Source organism: Balaenoptera physalus (genome assembly GCF_965194825.1).
Source record: "Balaenoptera physalus genome assembly, chromosome: 10".
NCBI classification, from domain to species: Eukaryota; Metazoa; Chordata; class Mammalia; order Artiodactyla; family Balaenopteridae; genus Balaenoptera; species Balaenoptera physalus.
In genome coordinates, this window is record NC_138889.1 from 77,116,517 (window position 1) to 77,138,608 (window position 22,092).

The window sequence follows — 22,092 nt, forward strand, 5'->3', positions numbered from 1 at the left end:
TTCAGCTGCATTTTAGTAGAAAATTGTTAGGAGCTCAAAGGGAAGAGTTCAGGCACTGTGGCAGGCCAATGTGGAACAAACCACTCTGCTCTGTATCGGTCAAGGTTTTTGACTGCAAGCAACAGAAAGTAGCTTAAGCAGAAAATGAAATTATTGCAGGAATAACAGGAAGTATAACAAACAGGCTCTGAAAACAGGCAGGAATTAAAGGAAGCAAAACAGAAACAATCAGACAATCAGATCACTGGCAGATCCCACAATGCCATTATCCTATATCTTTGCTCCACCCAACCAAACTCTATCTCAGTTTTCCACCGCATCTTTTTATCACTCCCCCCAAAGTAAAAAAACCTGGTTGAGAGTGTCTGATTGGCTGAGTCTAGATCTCACCTACATATAATAATCTTCTAGGACTTGGGAGGGGGAACATATTTCACTTGGCTTCTAGAGTGGCAGGTAGGGCCCTGTCTCCCACTTATTTTGGAATTCCCTATAATAAGATGTGTTTGAATGCTGGGCAGCCAAAAATGACCAATGTCCACAACACTATCTCTGTTGTTCAGATTCTGGCGTGTGATCCTAACTCCTGTCCAGGACTTCCAGGATCCAGGATAGGCCCAGTGTAGATGGTTATGTTCTAAACCATGGCTCTTGGCTCTGGAGAGTGAACAGGAGATCAGGTGTGGAAGGTCGCCCTGGCTCAACCATGTAGAACCTGAGCGGGGAAACCAGTTGTACTGGTGAGATACAATGAGAACTTGAATTACATGAGAGAGTATTTGAAAGGCAGAGAAGATAGCAGGCCTTGGTGATTAATCTATAATGTGGTAAGGCGGAGAAAGGAGTCAAAGGTGACAGTCCGAATTTCTGACTTGAGAGGGAAGGGGTGAATGAAGATTGTGCGGACGAATAGGGATGGTGACACTGAAGAGAGGCAAGGAGTAGACTGGTTTTATTGCTGTTTGGGGTGGTTAGAAGGGAAGGGTTACGTTTTGATCTGGTGAATTCAAGATGAAGATGTCCAACACACAGTTGACATTACAGGTTTTAGAAAGGGATCAACGAAGATCAAGTCTATTGGCTGAGGCCTTGGATGAGGGCGAGCTCAGCCCAGGTGGTGAGGAAGAAAGCCGGGGAGAAGGTTCCGGAGATTCCCGATATTTAGGAAGTGGTCTCCGAGCTTCCTACCTAGCTTGGTGCTGCGCACGTGCTCTGGGCCCCCCTCGCCAGCGCCCAGGTACCCTCTGGTACGCGCGCGGGCCACCCCTCCACATCCCGCCCCTGTGGGCGGGGTGAGCGGCGATATAGCGAAGTCACCCGGAAGACGAAGTCGGGTAGGCGCGGACCGGGGAGGGGCCCCGCAGAGTCGGGCGAGGGGAGGAAAGCCGCCGGGCTGGAGGGATGGCCGGATGTCCCTGCCCGCAGCCCTGAGCGCGGCGCTGGCGGCGGCGGTGCTGGTGATCGCGCTGCTCGTGCTGCAGCCTGAGGACGCGGGGCCGGGGGCCGGCTCCAGGTAAACCCTCCGCGTGGGGGACCAAGCTGGGCTCCGCGCCCCTGCGGGCGGAGGCAGGAGGGGCCGGAGTCGGGTACACCGTGGGGGAACGAGGCCTCCTGGTACCTGGGCGCATTCCCTGTTCCAGCCCCTTCCAAGGTGTGGTTTGGCTCAGGAGCGGGGAACCAATACGGCGCCCCGCCCTGAGGGTGACTCTGCACTTTCCCCTGCGCCCAGACTGCGGAGAATAACCATATCTTCCTCCAGAACAAATAACCTTTGTTCCCAGGGTAAGCACGGCTGTCCCTTTAAATATCCCGAGACCAGCACCTGTTAATGTTATTTCTGTAGCATGGCTGAGACAGAAGCGCTACGGAGGCTTCGGGAAGACTTCAGGATGCAGAATAAATCCGTCTTTATTTTGGGTGCCAGCGGGGAAACCGGCAGAGTGCTCTTGAAAGAAATCCTAGAGCAGGGCCTGTTTTCCAAAGTCACGCTGATTGGCCGGAGGAAGCTCACCTTCGACGAGGAAGCTTATAAAAACGTGGTGGGTATTTGAGCTGGGTCTCTAAAATGTACCCGCAGTGGTTCCTCAGAGTGAGCATATTTTATGCTGCAAGGCTGAACATTGCCCTGCAATGGCGGCAGGAGGTGTTCAGAGCGTGAGCACGATTGGTCTGTGAGAGGCCTTACTGGAAGCTGGATTGTAGGTCCAGGTGGGCCTCTCCCTCACTGGCAGGCCTTGGACAAAGCCCTTCTCTCAGTCTCGATCCCCATAAAGTGGGGCCTAAGTGTAAGGGGGTCTAGGGAGACAGAGAAGAGCCATGCTTCCAGGGTACTTTAAGCTGGCTTCTAGAAAAAAAAAGCCCTGTGACCTTGGGTAATTTTCTCAACCCCATTGCTTGTTTTGTCCACCTGTCCACTACACACTAAAGTTAGCGAATCAGAAATTGCTTTGCAGAGGGGGAAAGGCCTATGGCACTGAGAGGTGGGGTTATTCACCTACAAGAATTTGCCCTGCCTGACTTCTCAGGGCTGCAGGCTTGTGTCTGTAAGTGGAATAGTCCCTTTTCCTGTCACTTACACTTTCCGTGGTTAACCCACTGATACAGCAGACTTCAGTCCGGTGTTAATCCCCTAAATATTTGAAGCCTGAGCTTGGTGGAGATTCCTTTCCCCTTGTAAATGGAGTTATTTGTGAACTGCAGTAAATTAAACTATAGTGTAATTCTGAGACCCCCCCCCCCCCCCCCGGACCCACAGGTGGAACATTCCAAACAACAAACGGTCTCACAAATAAATGTTCATGACTCCTGCAGGTCCGTGATCAGGTCATTTTGCATATGTCTTTGGTCCCTCAGGACTTTTCTGTTAAAATGGACATCTTTGTTCAGACTTAGGCAGGTAATATGTGATCTTCATCGTCTGGCTTCATGGGGGTGTGTCAGACACCTCTGGTCATTAGAAACTGAAATCGAGTTCTGTGCTTTGACAGTTGAGTTTTGATGGCGCCTCTTTTGGTCAGGCACTTTTTGTAAACATACTTTCCTTCAGCATTGTGTATGGTGCCAGGAAAATGCTTTTGAAAGAGTCGATGGTAGAGAGGGAAAGCAACATTTTATTTAAAGTCCTGAATGATGGGAACTTCCCAAACTTTTCTTTTTTAAGCTTCACAACAAACTTAAGAGGTTAGATGGAGGTTCTTAAATTTCCATGGGCATGAGAATTACCGAGGGTGCTTATTAAAAGTGCAGTTTCTGATTCAGGAGTATTGGTGTGAGACCTAGGAATATGCCTTTTTGTCAAGCACCTGCTGACTGATTCTAATGCAGGTGGGTCATGGTGTAGACTGAGGGAAAGATTATCATTCACATTTTACTGCTGAAGAAACTGAGACATATAAGTAACTTGGCCAAAATTATTAACATACCTAGTAAGTAGCAGACCCAAGACTCAAACCTAGATTTTGAGACTCCAAACACCATTTCCTTCCCCAACATTACACCTCATTGGTATTTCTCCTGGTAGTATACAGACAGGTCTTTTATTTTTCCAGAGAGAAAATTATAATTGAACCTGACTTTAGAGATCTAGATCACACCTAGTCCAATTGTGTGTACTGTGGACGTATAAGTACATTGTTGATTTTTGAATTCAGATTAATTGCTTTTTGGTGGGAGAAAATGAGCTTGCAAAATTTGATGTTAAGTGGGTGGACTCTTTAGTAATGTTCTGTCATTTATTCTTTAAATCTAGAGGGGGTATTTTTGTCTGTTTTTTGGTTTTGTTTTGTTTTAATAACATCAAGTAATATACAGCTATGTCTTTGTTGTCTAGAATCAAGAAGTGGTGGACTTTGAGAAATTGGATGACTACGCTTCTGCCTTTCAAGGTCATGATGTTGGATTCTGTTGCCTGGGTACCACCAGAAAGAAAGCTGGGGCGGTAAGGAAGGAATCTACCCTTTTCCCTTTTCTCTGGTCAGTAATGTCGAAGATTCCATTTTTGCTCCCTCTTTTGCTTTATATTTGCTGCACTTAAGTGTAAATTAGCTCTTATCATTTAAGATTCCATATACTGCCCTAGCCTTTGCTATACTTTGAATAGTACTTATAAGTTCATCTTTCCTTCAGCATAATCCTCGAGTTCAGGCCTGCATGCTGGAGATGTCATAAATGTTTACATGGTCTTGCCTTTTGCAGATATCGTGGTCACTACTTGCCCTGACTTACGCAAACCATTATGTCTGAGTAAAAGTAACTGGCTCATGCTCTTAGCAGTAAGTTTTTTTGGTTTCTTTATAAATGTCTTAAACTTAAAGCATTCTCTCTCACTTGAGTGATTTGCTTCAACCTGTTTTCATGCCAAGCTTTAAACTTCTGGGCTAGAACATCAGAACAGAGGCACGATTCAGCTAGCCTCCGGTGATGACTCAGCCTCCAAGCGATGATTCAACCCCAATGGTGATTCAGCCTTAACTGACGCAGAGCTGTCCTAACACACGTTTTATTCTTTTTTAAATGATGTTCTAAATTGCGTCGGCCTCTGTCTAGAAGTCAAATTTTGCTACATAGTTAGAAATCAGAGCTTACTATGTAGATCCCGGGCAAGTGTTAATACGTACATCTTATTTAATTTATACCTTGACTATAGTTTATCCCTTTGACAAAATTTACTTGCTGGAGTTAAACATGTGTATTAAACGTGCAGGACCACGATGCTGCCATGGGGGCTTACCATAGGTTTATAAACAGGCCCATGCAGCAGAATCATTCCGAGAGCACAGAACTATTGGTTTATACCAACCAAGGAGTTAGGCTCAGATGTATTTCTCCGGGCTTTCTGGTGATCCAAAGAATAATTCTATTTATGCTTTCAGTAGGGACAAATTTCCAAATCTTCTGTAGTTCTACCATGTGCCCGTGGGAACACAGCTGAGTTTTGAGCTCTGTGCTGGGAAGTGTGGATTATCGAGAAGTTTGACTCTCCCGGGAATTGGCACGTTGTTGTCTCTCCTAGGAAGGGTCATTTTCCTGCTGATCAGCTCCTGCAGTCTTTTCTGTCCCAGGGACAGTCACAAGGCATGTGCCCTCTGACAGCATTGAAAAACTTTTGTTCTAGTACACTGCAGGTAACATTGTCTCAAGTGCCAGCCTGACTTTGGTGGTGACTCAGCAAAATAAAAACACTACTGCATTGGGCATAGAGCAGTTGATTTTCAAGACATAAGGCAAATCTCATTATAGGGCGCTCCAAGGGAAAGTCTAAATTGCTTTGTTGCATCCAAATCACGTAATGCAGTTTTAATCAGAGGAGTTGGATGTCTTCCCTATCCAGAATATTTTTTTAGATGGAGTTGGTTCTCCACCCCCCAACTAAATACCTTTTGTTCTCCAAAATCAGTTTGGAAAGATAAAAGTAATTAACGAGTAAGCAAGACAAAAGACTGGTAAACCAAGTGTAATCTCAGAAATAAGTTAGGACTTAAATGGTTTAAGAGGATAGTGACAGAAAATAAGCTGACATTTCCTCCAGGAAGTCATTTTTTTTTTTTTTTTTAATTTGAAGGTAATTTAGATTGGATGCAGTATGAAGTTTGGAGGTTGTGATAACTTCAGGCAGTTTAAAAGAGGTGACAATTCACAAGTGGCTAGGCAATAATAGTTGTTTGGGGTGGGGAGGGTGTGTGGATTTCCAAGCTCACTCCACCTGGTATTCTGGTCAGCAGCGTTCTCTGTAAAAAAAAGAGAGCATCAGATGGGTATAGCAAAGCTGGTGGCAAGCTTAGTGTCATTCTGTAGCTGTTTTGTAACTGGAGCAGCCCACATTTTACTTTAGCAACTTCAAGAAATTCAGGGTTTCTGTCTCAGTGTTGAAATCCTGTGAGTAGCCTGCTTATTTCCCTATGACCTTCAGTTTAGTTTCCTGGGGATGGATGTTATAACAAAAAAGCATAATCAAGGTGGCTTAAACAACAGCCATTTTCTGTCTCACAGTTCCCAAGGCTAGAAGTCTGAGGTAGAGGTGTTGTCAGGATTGGTTCTTTCTGAGGGCTGAGAGGGAAGGATCTTTTCCAGGCTTCTCTCCTTGACTTGTAGATGGCTGCCTTCTCCCTGTGTCTCTTCACATGGTGTTTTTCCTACGTGCCTGTGGCTATGTCCAAATTTCTCCTTATTATAACAACACTAGTCAAACTGGATTAAGAACCACCCTACTTGGAATGACCTTATCTTAACTAATTACATCTGCAAATAAGGTCACATTTTGAGGTACTGGAGGTTAGGACTTCAACACAGGAATTTTGAGGGGGGAACATTGCAACCCATAGAATTCAGTCTACCCAGATTTCTTTTGACACTGGTGCTAGGGATAGGTCTGTTAGCTTTCTTCAGCTGTTTGGAAAACCATTTTCTTTAGCAGTAGCTGGTTAGATGCTAATCTTCTTTCTTTTCACATTCACAAGCCATAGTTGTCTAATGAATGCAGTGACCTTGTGACTTGGCCCTAATCCAGATCTACTGGATCAGAATCTCTAAGGTTGGAAGCCTATTCTTTTTTTTTTTTTTTAGAAAGTGGTTTCTTTTTTTAAAAATTATTTATTTATTTATTTATTTATTTATGGCTGTGTTGGGTCTTCGTTTCTGTGCGAGGGCTTTCTCTAGTTGTGGCAAGTGGGGGCCACTCTTCATCGCGGTGCATGGGCCTCTCACTATCGCGGCCTCTCTTGTTGCGGAGCACAGGCTCCAGACGCGCAGGCTCAGCAGTTGTGGCTCACGGGCTTAGTTGCTCCGCGGCATGTGGGATCTTCCCAGACCAGGGCTCGAACCCGTGTCCCCTGCACTGGCAGGCAGATTCTCAACCACTGCGCCACCAGGGAAGCCCGGAAGCCTATTTTTAACATGCTTCCTGGGGGATTCTGATGCAGCCAACCTTTTCTTCTTGTTGGACCTGCTTTCAGGATGCATTAGACAGTATTAGTCCTCTTCACCTGCTGGGTTTCCAGGTACTGTTGTCCCAGATGGCCTTCACCTTGCTTTGGTAAGTAACTTATGTGCTAGTGAAGGTTGAAATACCCTTTGAAAACCAGATCTACGTTGGCCATAAGTGAAGAGCAAAACCTCACAGGGGCCAGAGAACGGTGCTTTCCCCTTATTAAGAGAAGGATTTGGTGAGTGAGTTTGAGGGGGTGTGATTTAGTTTCACCTTTTCATTTGTCTCCTCACCTGGTAGGCACAGGCTCCAGAAGTCCAGGCTCTTGTAGTCTGTTGAATGGACGATGCCATTAATGTGATGAATGCAGCCATTGTCACACTTATTAGGCATCATTAAAGTCTCATGGCCTCTGATTCAAATGATACACTCTTCTAATCCAGAGGCCTGTAAACTACAGACTGTGGGCCAAATACAGCCTGCCTGTTTTTGAACAGTCCTTGAGCTAAGAATGTTTTTATATTTTAATTAATTATTTATTTATTTTTTTAAAGTTCTTTTTCTTTTGAATTTTTGAATTTTATTTTATTTATTTTTTTATACAGCAGGTTCTTATTAGTTGTCTATTTTAGACATATTAGTGTATATATATCAATCCCAATTTCCCAATCCATCCCACCACCACCCCCCCACACACTTTCCCCCCTTGGTGTCCATACGTTTGTTCTCTACATCTGTGTCTCTATTTCTGCCCTGCAAAAAGGTTCATCTGTACCATTTTTCTAGGTTCCACATATATGTGTTAATATACAATATTTGTTTTTCTCTTTCTGACTTACTTCACTCTGCATGACAGTCTCTAGATCCATCCATGTCTCTACAAATAACCCAATTTCTTTCCTTTTTATGGCTGAGTAATATTCCATTGTATATATGTACCACATCTTCTTTATCCATTCGTCTGTCGATGGGCATTTAGGTTGCTTCCATGTCCTGGCTATTGTAAATAGTGCTACAATGAACATTGGGGTGTGTGTGTCTTTTTTTTTTTTCCACTTTAAAGGTTTTATTTTTATTTTTAACATCTTTATTGGAGTATAATTGCTCTACAATGGTGTGTTAGTTTCTGCTTTATAACAAAGTGAATCAGCTATACATATACATATATCCCCATATCTCCTCCCTCTTACATCTCCCTCCCACCCTCCCTATCCCACCCCTCTAGGTGGTCACAAAGCACTGAGCTGATCTCCCTGTGCTATGTGGCTGCTTCCCACTAGCTATCTGTTTTACATTTTGTAGTGTATATATGTCCATGCCACTCTCTCACTTCATCCCAACTTACCCTTCCCCCTCCCCGTGTCCTCAAGTCCATTCTCTACGTCTGTGTCTTTATTCCTGTCCTGCCCCTAGGTTCTTCAGAACTTTTTTTTTTTTTTTTTTAGAATCCATATATATGTGTTAGCATACAGTATTTGTTTTTCTCTTTCTGACTTACTTCACTCTGAAGGACAGACTTTAGGTCCATCCACCTCACTACAAATAACTCAATTTCGTTTCTTTTTATGGCTTAGTAATATTCCATTGTATGTATGTGCCACATCTTCTTTATCCATTCATCTGTTGATGGACACTTAGGTTGCTTCCATGTCCTGGCTATTGTAAATAGAGCTGCAATGAACATTGTGGTACATGACTCTTTTCGAATTACGGTTTTCTCTGGGTGTATGCCCAGTAGTGGGATTGCTGGGTCATATGGTAATTCTATTTTTAGTTTTTTAAGGACCCTCCACACTGTTCTCCATAGTGGCTATATCAATTTACATTCCCACCAACAGTGCAAGAGGGTTCCCTTTTCTCCACACCCTCTCCAGCATTTGCTGTTTGTAGATTTTCTGATGATGCCCATTCTAACTGGTGTGAGGTGATACCTCATTGTAGTTTTGATTTGCATTTCTCTAATAATTAGTAATGTTGAGCAGCTTTTCATGTGCTTCTTGGCCATCTGTATGTCTTCTTTGGAGAAATGTCTATTTAGCTCTTTTGCCCATTTTTTGATTGGGTTGTTTGTTTTTTTGATATTGAGCTGCATGAGCTGTTTATATATTTTGGAGATTAATCCTTTGTCCATTGATTCGTTTGCAAATATTTTCTCCCATTCTGAGGGTTGTCTTTTCGTCTTGTTTGTAGTTTCCTTTGCTTTGCAAAATCTTTTAAGTTTCATTAGGTCCCATTTGTTTATTTTTCTTTTTATTTCCATTACTCTAGGAGGGGAATCAAAAAAGATCTTGCTGTGATTTATGTCAGAGTGTTCTTCCTATGTTTTTCTCTAAGAGTGTTATAGTGTCCAGTCTTACATTTAGGTCTCTAATACATTTTGAGTTTATTTTTGTGTATGGTGTTAGGGAGTATTCTAATTTCATTCTTTTACATGTAGCTGTCCAGTTTTCCCAGCACCACTTATTGAAGAGACTGTCTTTTCTCCATTGTGTATTCTTGCCTCCTTTGTCATAGATTAGTTGACCATGGGTGCATGGGTTTATCTCTGGGCTTTCTATCCTGTTCTGTTGATCCATATTTCTGTTTTTGTGCCAGTACCATACTCTCTTGATGACTGTCGCTTTGTAGTATAGTCTGAAGTCAGGGAGGCTGATTCCTACAGCTCCGTTTTTCTTTCTCAGACTGCTTTGGCTATTCAGGGTCTTTTGTGTCTCCATACAAATTTTAAGATTTTTTGTTCTAGTTCTGTAAAAAATGCCACTGGTAATTTGATGGGGATTGCATTGAATCTGTTGATTGCTTTGGGTAGTATAGTCATCTTCACAGTACTGATTCTTCCAATCCAAGAACATGGTATATTTCTCCATCTGTTTGTGTCATCTTTGATTTCTTTCATCAGTGTCTTACAGTTTTTTGCATACAGGTCTTTTACCTCCTTAGGTAGGTTTATTCCTAGGTATTTTATTCTTTTTGTTGCAGTGGTGAACGGGATTGTTTCCTTAATTTCTCTTTCTGATCTTTCGTTGTTAGTGTATAGGAATGCAAGAGATTTCTGTGCATTAATTTTGTATCCTGCTACTCTACCAAATTCATTGATTAGCTCTAGTAGTTTTCTGGTGGCATCTTTAGGATTCTTTATGTATATATCATGCCATCTGCAAACAGTGACAGTTTTACTTCTTCTTTTCCAGTTTGTATTCCTTTTATTTCTTTTTCTTCTCTGATTGCTGTGGCTAGGACTTCCAAAACTATGTTGAATAATAGTGGCGAGAGTGGACATCCTTATCTTGTTCCTGATTTTAGAGGAAATGCTTTCAGTTTTTCACCATTGAGAATGATGTTTGCTGTGGATTTGTCGTATATGGCTTTTATTATGTTGAGGTAGGTTCCCCTCTATGCCCACTTTCTGGAGAGTTTTTATCATAAATGGGTGTTGAATTTTGTCAAGAGCTTTTTTTGCATCTATTGAGATGATCATATGGTTTTTATTCTTCAGTTTGTTAATATGGTATATCACACTGATTGATTTGCATATATTGTAGAATCCTTGCATCCCTGGGATAAATCCCACTTGATCATGGTGTATGATCCTTTTAATGTGTTGTTGGATTCTGTTGGCTAGTATTTTGTTGAGGATTTTGCATCTATATTCATCAGTGGTAATAAGAATGTTTTTATATTTTTAAATGGTGAAAAATTTTCAGAGAGGACTAATGTGTCATGACACGAGAATATAAGAAATTCACATTTCAGTATCCATAAATAAAGTTTTATTGGAACATTCTCATTACTTTATATATTATTAGTGGCTACATTTGCACAATGATGGCAGAGCTGTGTAATTGCAATAGAGGCCTGCAAATTTGAAAATATTTACTATCTCACCCTTTATAGGGAAAGTTTGCCAACCCCTGTTGTCACCTATACTATTTTTTTGATGTCTAGGAGGGGGCTTGTGAAGTGGTGAGGCCCCAGATGTTTCGTGAGACCCAGATCATAGCCTCTGTTTGGGTACCAAATGGCTGTGGGACCTTGGGTATGCTGGTTAGCTCCTGTGGGCCCCTGTCTCCTTGTCTGTACTGAGAGGGTGGTGACCACCGAAGCCCCTTTGGCCTGCAGAACTCTCTGACTTTCAAAACACAAAGAAAGGAATGCCCCAAATGGAAAAAAATGTGTGATAACATAGAGATTGGCTCAGGAATCCTCTGTATCTGTAAGATTTTATTTTTCTATCCAGAGCTCTTTCTCTAACCAAGATCTTGGTTCCCTCTCTGTACATCAAATATAGACGTGCCCTCCAGGACACAAATAAATGGGGTCTCAGGTCATACCATTTGTTGTTTGTCAGTGTCTCTGTTTTCTAGTCTAATTTATAGGGTTGGATTGAAAAGGGAGTGAAGGAGAAAGAATCTGAAGCAGAAATATGGCCAAGTGGGACCCTTTGCGGAATGAAATCCTCCCTTCTTGGAAAAGGGTCTTCTTGACCTTGACTCATTCCTGCCTGCTTGCATGTCAGTGCTGAAATACCTTGTCAGGATGAGTTGTTCTTAAGCCACGGTGTTCCCAGTTTGCAGGCATTGGTAAAGAATATTAGAAGGAATACTTAGTAGCTTTGGATTTTCCTAAGACTTAAAATAAAGAGTAATTAGAGAATTTGTCTCCCTAGATGTTTGTAGAGCCCATGAAGATATCTCTGCTGTGTCATTTCAGTATATTGTGTTTATTTTTTCGAGCAGGTGCTGGGAAAGGAAATTTATAGTGGGAATTTATTTAATCATTTCCTTTTTCTAGAAGGACTCTGATTCCTGTCTTAGAGTAAAACACACCAACTGTGGAATCATAAAGACACAAAGACGTAATGGACTTAATGCTCTCAGAAGAGACATCTTTTTTTCTGCCATATGGTTGGGGAAACTAAATATGGTTTTTCTGAAAATTGTGTTTCTGGGATATGGAGTAGCTTGTTTTAGTTTGTTTTTCTATTCTTTTATTTGAGCTGCTAGAGAACAAGAAAGGGTTTAATAATAAGATCTTAAAGATAGCTCCCTTCTCTCTGTAAAGGGAGTCTTCCTCACTCCAGAGAAAATCAGTGTGTGTCGGTATCTCTGAGTCAGTGTCCGGGATCCACGTTTAAGTTTGGTTTCTGAGTCCTTGAAAGCCGTTGACCCCTTTGCTTTTGAGTTTCATTCACCAGCTAAAAGGCCACGCACCACGGTGGGGGAAGTGAAATTCAAAGTTTGTGGGCTTGGAATGGTGCGTATTTATAATCAGCTTGAGGGCTCAGAGGATTTGTGAAATCGTTTTGGATTAACAGCCATTGATTGCTAATAAAACAGTATTGAGCTTTGTCCAGAGAACAGCGGTGGAGAAAGGTATGGGCACCTTGTCGACAGGACCCATTGAGCAGGGATGATGGGCTAAGTGTGAGGGTCTCTGCAGCAGCGTGGGTGCTCGTCCTGCATGGAGCCGTTGTCAGTCCTTCGCCAGGCGGGTGAAAGGAGGGACGCCAGAGGCTGATGGCTGGGGTGGTATTGATGTGCCTTAGCTGACTAATCAGATTGAAAAAGTCCCATGGTATTTATGTCACTTTAATTTTCATCAAACAATTGGAGACGGCAGGACTCTATTAAGGAGAGGTTGATCCAGAACTAAAGCCAGATAAATTGGGGTCTCAGTTTAATCAAATTATCCCTTTACTGGCCCTGGATTAAGTGAGAGGGACAGCGTCGGTCTAGAGCCTTGTGATTGGCTGAAGCTTTCCCGTATTTTTAAAGACGCTGATGAAAGAAGAAACATTTTAACAGAGACAACTCTAATAATCCTTCCAAGAAATAGTGCTAAACCAGCAGCAGCAACAGAATGGAATTTATTTCACTAGTCAACGATGTAATTTTATTGGGAATAATGAACGTGTTATCAAAATCAGAGTTCTGGTGAATTGGAGTGAGGGGAACAAAATAGATGTGGAAGAGAAATAGAGTGTTTTAGAATTTTTTGATGTCGTTTTGGGTTGTTTTTCTTGGCACATTTTGAGCACATGTAAAAATCTCAATCCAGAGAATGGCTCTGAGGAGATCAATCACAGCCCGCCCTCAGGATGTGCTGAGTATTAAAACTGGTTTGCTGCACACTGATTTAAGAAAGCAACAACATGAGTTTCAATCAGTGTGTAGGACAGGTCGCTGAGTCCGTTATTAGGATTGAATGTCAAAGTCTACAACACAAAAGGAGATGGGGATGATTCCCGGCTAAGAGTTAAGTTTATATTACCTAAAAAGAGAAAGAGGAACAACATTGCCCTGCAGGTCGTGGACATAGTTAAAAATGCTCTGTAAGTGATGAGAAGAGAGGACAAGACAGGCTTTTGGGGTAACGGTGGTGCTCTATTTCTGGATCTGGGAGCTGATTGCAGAAGATGTTTATTAGTTTATGAACAGTTTATAGTCAGCTCTATACTTAGAATATATTTACTTTTCTTTTATGATCTACCTCAATACAAAGTTTGAAAAGTTTGCTTGGGCCCCTTGTTTTAGAATTGAATTCTGTATTAATTTCCTATTGCTGCTGTAACAAATTGCCTCAAATTTAGTGGCTTAAAACAACGTAAGTTTATCATCTTACAGTTTTATAGGTTAGTAATCCGATGTGGATTTTGCTGAGATAAAATCAAGGTGTTGACAGGGCTGGTTTCCTTCTGTAGGCTCTAGGGGAGAATCCATTTCTTTACCTTTTCTGGCTTCTAGAGACCACCTGCATATCTTGGTTCATGGTGCCTTCCTCCATCTTTAAGGCCAGCAATGGGGGATCAAGTGCTACTCATGTTGCCTAACTCCAGCCTCCTTTTCTGCTTCCCTTTTCCACTGTAGGGACTCTTGTGATTACATTGGGCCCAGTTGGATACTACAGAATAACCTTTTTCAAAGTCAGCTGATTAGCAGCCTTAATTCCACCTGCAACCTTAATTCCCCTTGGCCATGTAGCCTCTAACACGTTCACAGGTATGGGGATTAGGGCATGGACATCTTTGAGGGGCCATTATTCTGCCTACTACCACAGTTATGAATTAATTGTGTTATTAGCTGGTGATGGTAAGAAGGAACATGAGTACAGTGGAGAGCATGGCTCAGAGAGTCAGGAATTTGCACTCCGCTCTCAGCTCTCTCACTTATTAGCCGGTAGTTCCTGGATCGCTGGACCTTGTTGTCACATCTCCACAGTGAGGGGGTTAGGCGTGATGTTTCCTAAGGTGCCGTCTATCTATCTTATGAGAGATACATGTCTCCATACAAAATACAACATTGAGGGTCAGTAACTACCAGAGGGCAGATTTTTAATTAAAAAAAAAATCAGTGGGGGGCTTCCCTGGTGGCGCAGTGGTTGAGAATCTGCCTGCCAATGCAGGGCACACGGGTTCGAGCCCTGGTCTGGGAGGATCCCACATGCCACGGAGCAACTAGGCCCGTGAGCCACAACTGCTGAGCCTGCGCGTCTGGAGCCTGTGCTCCGCAACAAGAGAGACTGCGACAGTGAGAGGCCCGCGCACCGCGATGAAGAGTGGCCCCTGCTCACCGCAACTAGAGAAAGCCCTCGCACAGAAACGAAGACCCAACACACCCCAAAATAAGTAAATAAGTAAATAAATAAATAAATAAAAACAAAACAAAACAAAACAAAAAAAATCACTGGGGCAGTAATCCAGTCTTCAGATTTGGAATCCTCATTATATGAAACCTCATTATATAGTTGTGGGTGCCCATGAAGTTCAGCTTCAGTAGACTTTAGACTGCTCTTCAGCTGTACCAAGTTTGAGGATGCCAGACTTTGTGGTGGTCCCAAGAAGCTGTTACTACATGGAATTCCCTAGTCTGGGTACAGGCCGGTATCCTTCACTTAGGCCCTGGAAATCAGTCTGTATTCTCTTGTTTGCACCATCCTCTCCCCTCTTCGTTTGATTGCCACTTAGTTCTTTTTTTTTTTCTAATTGGATTTACCTTTTCTCTGCTTTCGCTGGACTTTTATTCGTTCATTCAAATATTTTTGGAGCACCTGCCATGTGCTGGGCATGTACTGATGATGTGAATTAGCAAAGACCCAACCGCTACCCTCACTGGACTGAGTCTAGACCAGGGGTGTCCAAACACTCTTGATTATATACCTGTCAGTAAAAAAAATTTGCAGATGCACTCCTTACTAACGTGTAAAGTATGTTGTAAAACATACACAAAAATTGGAAATTAAATAGACTTTGTTCTCATAGTGCGTGGGTAGTGTTCTCAGCCACCCTTTGAGACCCTGCTATGTTAGCGTTGACACACAAAAAAATAGAGAAAACAGAGAGAGGGTGGTAAGGTTGTAAAGGATTAACGACAAAGAAATGTGAGACTAAAAACAGTTCCTTGGGACTTCCCTGGTGGTCCAGCGGTTAAGATTCTGCGCTCCCAGTGCCAGGGGCCCGGGTTTGATCCCTGGTCAGGGAACTAGATCCCGCATGCCACAACTAAAGATTCCACATGCCTCAACTAAAGATTCTGCATGCCACAACAAAGATCCTGCATGCCGCGATGAAGATCCCGCACACCACAACTAAAGACCTGGTGCAGCCAAGTTAATAAATAAATAAATATTTAAAAAACAACAACAAAAAACCCCAGTTTCTCAGCCTGATATTACTGTTCCTTTTGCTCCTTGCAGATTTTCTTGGTGTCTGTGTGTCATTGTCCTTGTTTTTTCATTGCAGTCTGGCCTTGCTACTAAAGCTGGTACATCTATCCTGAGCATCATACTGGAGCCATTCCCAGGGTCTAAGCCTGACATTCTTGTTTTTTTGGATGCATTTTATTTGGATCCCCATCCTCATCCCCCCCCCCCACCCCCCCCCGCAACAAGGACTCTTAACCTGCCACCCAAGCTGATAAGTAATCTTTAAGATGAACTCACAGCTTTTTGGAAATAACTCACATCCTTTTCACCCTTAGGAGGGATTTGTTCATGTTGATCGAGATTACGTCCTGAAGTCTGCAGAGCTGGCAAAAGCTGGAGGGTGCAAACATTTCAACTTGCTGTCCTCTAAGGGAGCTGATAAGTCAAGCAATTTTTTGTATCTGCAAGTCAAGGTTTGTGCATGTTTCTATCTTTTGTATACTTTGGAGAACCCTGGCTAATTGGCAATACTAAAAAATATAAAATGCTAAGTAATACCCAAATGCATTAAATGCATTATATTATGCATTTTTTATAACTACAGGGACTGCTTTTTTGCAGAGATATATTTAGTAAACAGGAGTGATTTGAAAGATAATTTCCAATGTCTTCCCCTCTGTTGATTATCTAGTAATCATGAAATGAGATGTTGCAGCCCTGGTCTTGAAGATCAGCCCAGAATCTTAGCATGAGAAGAGACTTTGAGGCAGTGATACTTAAACTTTTCCAGAGTAGATTAAATGTTATTATTGGGTATGGTTCTTGTCCTCAAGGAATTATAATCTCCTTGTTTGGGGGGATCCCCAAAGCCAGCCCCAAGTTTGGGAATGTGCTAGAAGGCCTCCCAGGACTGCCATATAGTTATCTTCACAGCCATGATGTATTACAATGAAAGAATATAAAGCTGAGTCAGTGCAGGGAAAAAGAAGTGCATGGAGTGAGCTCTGGAGGAATCTACGTTCAAGCTTCCAAGGGTCTTCTGCCAGTGGAGTTACACGTGTTTCATTTCTCCAGCAATGAGTATTGCCTACCAAAGAAATTCACCTGAGCTCAGGAGTCCAGGGTTTTGATGGGGGTCAGTCACGTAGGCACCCTCAGCCTAAAAAAATTACAGACTTCCAGAAGGAAAGCAAGTGTTCAGCATAAACCACATTGTTTGTACAAATAGTTTAGGCATAGTAAAGTACCCTTATCAGTTAGCTAATGACGGGAACACTCCTAGAATCTGAGTTCCCAGACACAGGCCAAAGGACAATCTGGCAAGCAGACCTTTCTAAGAATAGCAGTTTCAGCCTGGTACTCTTGTACACATGTTGCTAATAGAGACAAAACACATCTTTGTAAAAAGCCAACTACGAAATGCACCCTCATAAAAGACATCATCAGAGACAAAGAGTTGAAACAACTCAAATATCCATCAGCTGATGCATGGATGAATAAAATGTGGCATATACCTACAAAATAACATTGATTTAACTATGAAAAGAAATGACATATTATAGCATGGGTGAACGTTGAAAACATTATGCTAAATGAGAGAGGCCAGTCACAAAGGGCCACAACTTACATGACTTAATTTATAGGAAATGTCCAGGATAGGCATATCTATAGAGACAGAAAGATTAGTGGTTGGCTAGGGCTTGGGGGAGGGGATGGGAGTGAGTGCTAATTGGTACGGGGTTTCTTTTGGGGTGATGAAATACTCTAGATTGTGGTGAAGGTGGGACAACTCTTCTGTGAATGTATTAAAAAACATTCATTGAAAAAAGTTTTATTAATACATTGATTAAAATGTATTTTTTTAATATATTGATTAAAATGTATTACTGCAGATTATACAATGCTGTAGGTTAAGTGCCAAATGAATGGTATGAACAGGCCGAGAAGGAGGAGTCGAGCAGGCTGCTTAGTTCATAGGCCTTTTAAACATCCCTGTGGCCGAGCTTCTCTGGCATTTCTGTTTATAGAGATGCCTGGCGTGAAAATTCATGGATTGTTCAACAAATTTAATTTAAAGCATCATCTAGATGCTCTGTCTCTTGAAATGTGGTGGGTTTTGTTAGGAAGTGAGTAATACAAGGGAGTCTGTGGTTCTTCTGACCTCCTGAAACTACCTGGAAGCCAAAAACGGTTAACGTCCCCTGGCCTGCAGCACCGATTCTGGAGTGACGGGCAGTTCTTTTATGGCTGAACTCCTAACATGTCACTCTCTGGATCTGTTTCAGTAGGTCACATGACAGGCTGGACTGACTATGCAGCCATTTACTCATTCGGTGCATCTTTTTTCACTCTCTACTACATATCAGGATTAACTGATCTCTTCCTTAACTTACCAGATTCTCTGGAATCTAAAAATCTAGGGGGGGATGTTAACTAGTATTGAGATCTGCAGAAGTAGATTGTCTTCAAAACCCCAAGTTATTCTTGTTATTCTCTCTTAAGCATTACAGCAAGTTGGTCTTGATTAAATACTAAAAATGTTTTTTTTTTGTTAACAGGGAGAAGTGGAAGCTAGGGTTGAAGAGTTAAAATTTGATCGTTACTCCATATTTAGGCCCGGGTAAGTATTCCTACTGCCTAAGAGAACACCACTGTTGGTTATTCCCTAGAAGCTGGTTTTTCATTTGAAGAGGCTGACAGATTTCTAAGATATGAAAGAAGTTGGCTGGAGGGAGACTGCTTCTCTGAAGAACCTACTTTTAGCTTTGAAGAAAAGGGTAGACGGTTGGTGGTGCCAGGTTCAGAATAGTCTGAAATTTTCTGGGTAGCTTTGGCTGCCTTCTTCTTTAAAATCCTCTTCGTGCCCAAATAAAACCATTTATGCACTGTATTAGTGTGTTTGGGCTGCCATAACACTAGCACTGCAGAATGGGAGGCTACAAGTCCAAGGTCAAAGTGCCACCAGGGTTAGTGTCGGGTGAGGCCTCTCTTCTGGCTTGTTGATTGATTGCTTCTTCTCTCTATGTCCTTCTATGGTCTTTCTTCTGTGTGAGTGGAGAGAAAGAGAGAAATATCTGATATCTCTTCCTTTTCTGTAAGGACACCAGTCCCATCCGATTAGGGTCCCATCCGTATGACCTAATTTAACCTTAATTACCTCCCTAGAGGTGTGTCTTCAAATACGATCCCACTGGGGATTAGCGCTTCATGAATTTGGGGGGACACAGTTCAATCCGTGACATCCTGTATGGTCTGAATGCAATTTACCATCTCTTCCTCTGCTCTTCTTTTTCTCTTTAGAGTTCTATTATGTGATAGGCAAGAATTTCGCCCAGGTGAATGGTTGGTTAGGAAGTTCTTTGGCTCCTTACCAGAATCTTGGGCCAGCGGTCACTCTGTGCCAGTGATGACGGTGGTTAGAGCAATGCTGAACAACGCAGTGAGACCAAGTGACAAGAAGAAGGAACTGCTGGATAACGAGGCCATCCACGACCTGGGGAAAGCTGATGGCTCTCTCAAGCCATGACCACACTGGAGAAATGCTTTCTGTTGTCAAACTCAACACCCATCACCTAATCGGTAATTACAGTGTCTAAAAAAAACATGTGCTTTAACTGTGGTTTCACTATTCTCAGTCGCCCAGATCCAATCAAAAAATGATCGTGCTCTGCATCAGCATTTTAGAGCCTGATTGTACATATGTAGACATCACCCGGGGAGCCTTTCAAAAATAGAGATCCAGCAGCTCCCTGGTGGTCTAGTGTCTCGTGTTCGGTGCAGAAATGAGAGGTTCATAGGCCCTACCTCAAACTTTCTCAATCAGAATTTTGGGGGCATGGGCACAGAAATCTGTTGTTTTATTTAAGCTTCTCTTATGGTTCTGATGCCACTGGTGGGGAGGCCAGCTTTGAAAGCTTGTCTGCAGAGTCACAGCAGCAGTGAAAACTTTATGTATCATGCAGATGAGTCCTGAACAAAAATTGTTGACATTTGTGTCTCTGAGTTACCCAGTGCTGACTGCATGTTAATTGTGTAAGTGAACATTGTGCCTTACTATTTCTTTAGAATATATAATAAAAGTTATTATATAACTGAGCTTATATAATTCATGGGAGGATTAAATAGAAGAATTAAAATAAATGGACAAGTCGTGGGTTCCCTTAGATTGTTAGAAAATGCCCAAGTATCGGTGGTAATATGCAGTATTTTGGCCAATGGGATTATAGAATAGCAGCTAATATATATCAAGTGCTTGTTAATTGCCAGCTTTTACACATGATGTCTGTCCTTTAACCCTCCAAACAATCTTTATAATTCTTACAGGCAGTACTATCATCCCCCTATCTTAGGTGGGGAAACCGAGGCTCACTGTGGTTAAATGCCTTGCCCAAGGGCTTAAAGCTGAAGCCTGAAGCTAGGAAATGGCAGAGCCAGGATTCTAACCCAAGTGAGCCTGAATCCATAGCTTCTGTTTTTCACTACTCTGCAAGAGCATCCAGTATCTGTATATTTCCAGGAAGTTCCAGTTAATTGTTACTGGATCAGTACATGCCATGGATGAATACAACAGAAATGTTTGGGTTTCTCCATTGGTCTAGGATCCCTCTAATGATTAACTACAAAATGTTCACATAGCCAGTAAATGTATATCTCAAAGTGCTTCACTTTAACAACTATGGAAAAGGAAAGGAAGAGGCAGAAGGAAGGGTCAAAGTCAAGAGGAACACACTGTTAATTTCCATCACGGAACAAAGGATAGTAGTGAAATTTGTCTTAACTTCTGTGCTGGGGGAAGCAAAGTAATAAATTTCAAGCTTCAGTGGACACCTTTAGTGTGTGTGTGTGTGTGTGTGTGTGTGTGTGTGTGTGTATATCTTTAGAAGGGATTGGACATTCCCAATGTCATCTAGGAAAGAGGCATATTTTAGGATGGGGTGAGGACTTGGAATGTGGGGTTTAGGAAGGAGATGGAAGGAACATCTTCCTCCTGCCAGGTGGGGTTCCTTTGGGGCCGGACTCTGAAGAGCCTGTTTGTTTAGGTGATAACAAGCATGGGCTCCAAGAAGTGAGGCACGAATTAAGGGGACTCCATGAGGATATCCTGAGGCTGGTGGGTTCTAAAAGCAGCTAAACCCGGTGGCCAGTTTTCAGTTATTCTCTGTGTGTTGAAATTCCTTACCCACAAACCTTCTGTCAGGTCTTGTTCAACATTCTGTTCTGATCTCAGTAGTGAAGTGGGGTGATGGGAGAGGGTCTGTGTTTATCTTTGGAGTAAAGAAAAAAGCTCTTCCCTCCTAAGCCCAGCATTGTGGAGACATATAAACTTCCAGGAACAAGATTCTGGCCCAGTCACTCCTCTGGACTGGGTGTTACTTCGCTACTGTTAACATGGAATGATTGGGTGTTAATGGGATTTAGCAGGTTTCCCTCCAAATGTTATGCAGATGGGGAGAAGATGGACCTTGCTGGAGAGTATGTTGGAAGGATGAAGGAAAAAGCTGGATGAGCCCAGGCAACAAATGACCTTGAAGTTCGTTCAGCTTATTGAAATGCCTCCTACGTGCCACTGGGCACGTAGGCAGTGGGTCTACATCAGTGAATAGTAAGTCTAACCCAGCAAAGCCAGCAGATATTCTGGCAGTGGCCTGCAATGTAAGGGGGCTTCCAAACTAATACTTGATGGATTCTGTCCTCTAGGGGTTTACAGTCAAGGGAAAGGAGTGCATTCAGAAGAGTTTAGCAATAATACAAGGCATCATTCTCATTCAGCAATTTTTTTTTCATTCAGCAAATTAATATTGAGTACCTACCTATGAGTTAGGCCATATATTATGGGCCAGAGAAATGAAGGTAGAGACATGGCCCTACCCTCATGCTCAGTGTTGTGACTAAAGACGGAAAGAAGAAAGGAAAAAGCAAATGGTAGGTGATAAGAAAGAAAACTAACAGAAGGCTGCTGGAATGACAGTGGAAACTACTTTAGAAAAGATGGCCTGAGGAAAGACTTTCTGGCTGAGACAAAAAGTATCTACCCTTTTGTAGAACATTCTTAGCAAAGACCTTGAGGTGGGAAAATGATTAGCACCAAATAAAAGGCTGGAGGATGGGGCCAAGGTGGAGGGTTGAGGTGAGATGTTAGGATTATGCAGAGCCTGGTAGGCCACGGTAGTCAATTTAACTGGATAAACTTGTGCCAAGCCCAGTGCTAGCACCTGGGACTAGAACTTGGGACATACACTTTAAAGACTAAACTCCTTAAAACAGCCCTCGAGGCTCTGGCCCCTCTGTGGCCCCTGGTACACCCACTGGCCCCTGCAGTTCCCTCTCCCCAGCCGCCCCCCACGGGGACCAGGGAGACCCGGAACCAGTGCGGAGTACCAGCCTCTCGCCTGCGTTCGACCTCCTCCGTCACCAGAGGGCGCAGCGAGCAGGTCGCCCCTCTACTAGCCGCTCATCGCTCGAATAAGGGAAGCACAGGGGGCGCGATGTCGACTGCAGAACCGCTTCCACCTCTGGGCTCTGGGCCGCGG

At 42.8% G+C, this 22,092-nt stretch overlaps 1 protein-coding gene and 1 long non-coding RNA gene across 3 annotated transcripts in view; one reads left to right on the forward strand and one right to left on the reverse strand.

Moving 5' to 3' along the window:
- Positions 1 to 1,324: 1,324 nt before the first annotated feature.
- HTATIP2 (HIV-1 Tat interactive protein 2) lies at positions 1,325 to 19,657 on the forward strand. 2 transcript variants are annotated; one of them, XM_082476737.1, is made up of 6 exons: positions 1,325 to 1,513; positions 1,844 to 2,039; positions 3,830 to 3,937; positions 15,898 to 16,035; positions 18,121 to 18,182; positions 18,863 to 19,657. In XM_082476737.1, exons 1-6 carry the CDS (start codon positions 1,410 to 1,412, stop codon positions 19,086 to 19,088), a joined length of 834 nt encoding a protein of 277 aa, XP_082332863.1. In that variant the 5' UTR covers positions 1,325 to 1,409; the 3' UTR covers positions 19,089 to 19,657. The 2 variants fall into 2 exon arrangements, with proteins under 2 accessions (XP_082332863.1, XP_082332864.1); XM_082476738.1 differs by having other exon boundaries at positions 1,369 to 1,513; positions 1,782 to 2,039.
- The window catches only part of LOC309667816, a 160,788-nt gene continuing 146,150 nt past the window's right edge, over positions 7,455 to 22,092 (reverse strand). The window contains exon 2 of the long non-coding RNA XR_014267980.1: positions 7,455 to 8,007. This is a non-coding gene — a long non-coding RNA (uncharacterized lncRNA). The remainder of the gene's footprint in view (positions 8,008 to 22,092) is intronic.

Excerpts from the sequence above, each read along its gene's own strand:
- HTATIP2 (XM_082476737.1), top strand. The coding sequence starts at position 1,410 with ATGTCCCTGCCCGCAGCCCTGAGCGCGGCGCTGGCGGCGGCGGTGCTG. Across the intron at positions 1,514-1,843 it reads GGGCCGGGGGCCGGCTCCAG|CATGGCTGAGACAGAAGCGC; the intron begins GTAAACCCTCCG and ends TTATTTCTGTAG. Across the intron at positions 2,040-3,829 it reads AGGAAGCTTATAAAAACGTG|AATCAAGAAGTGGTGGACTT; the intron begins GTGGGTATTTGA and ends TTTGTTGTCTAG.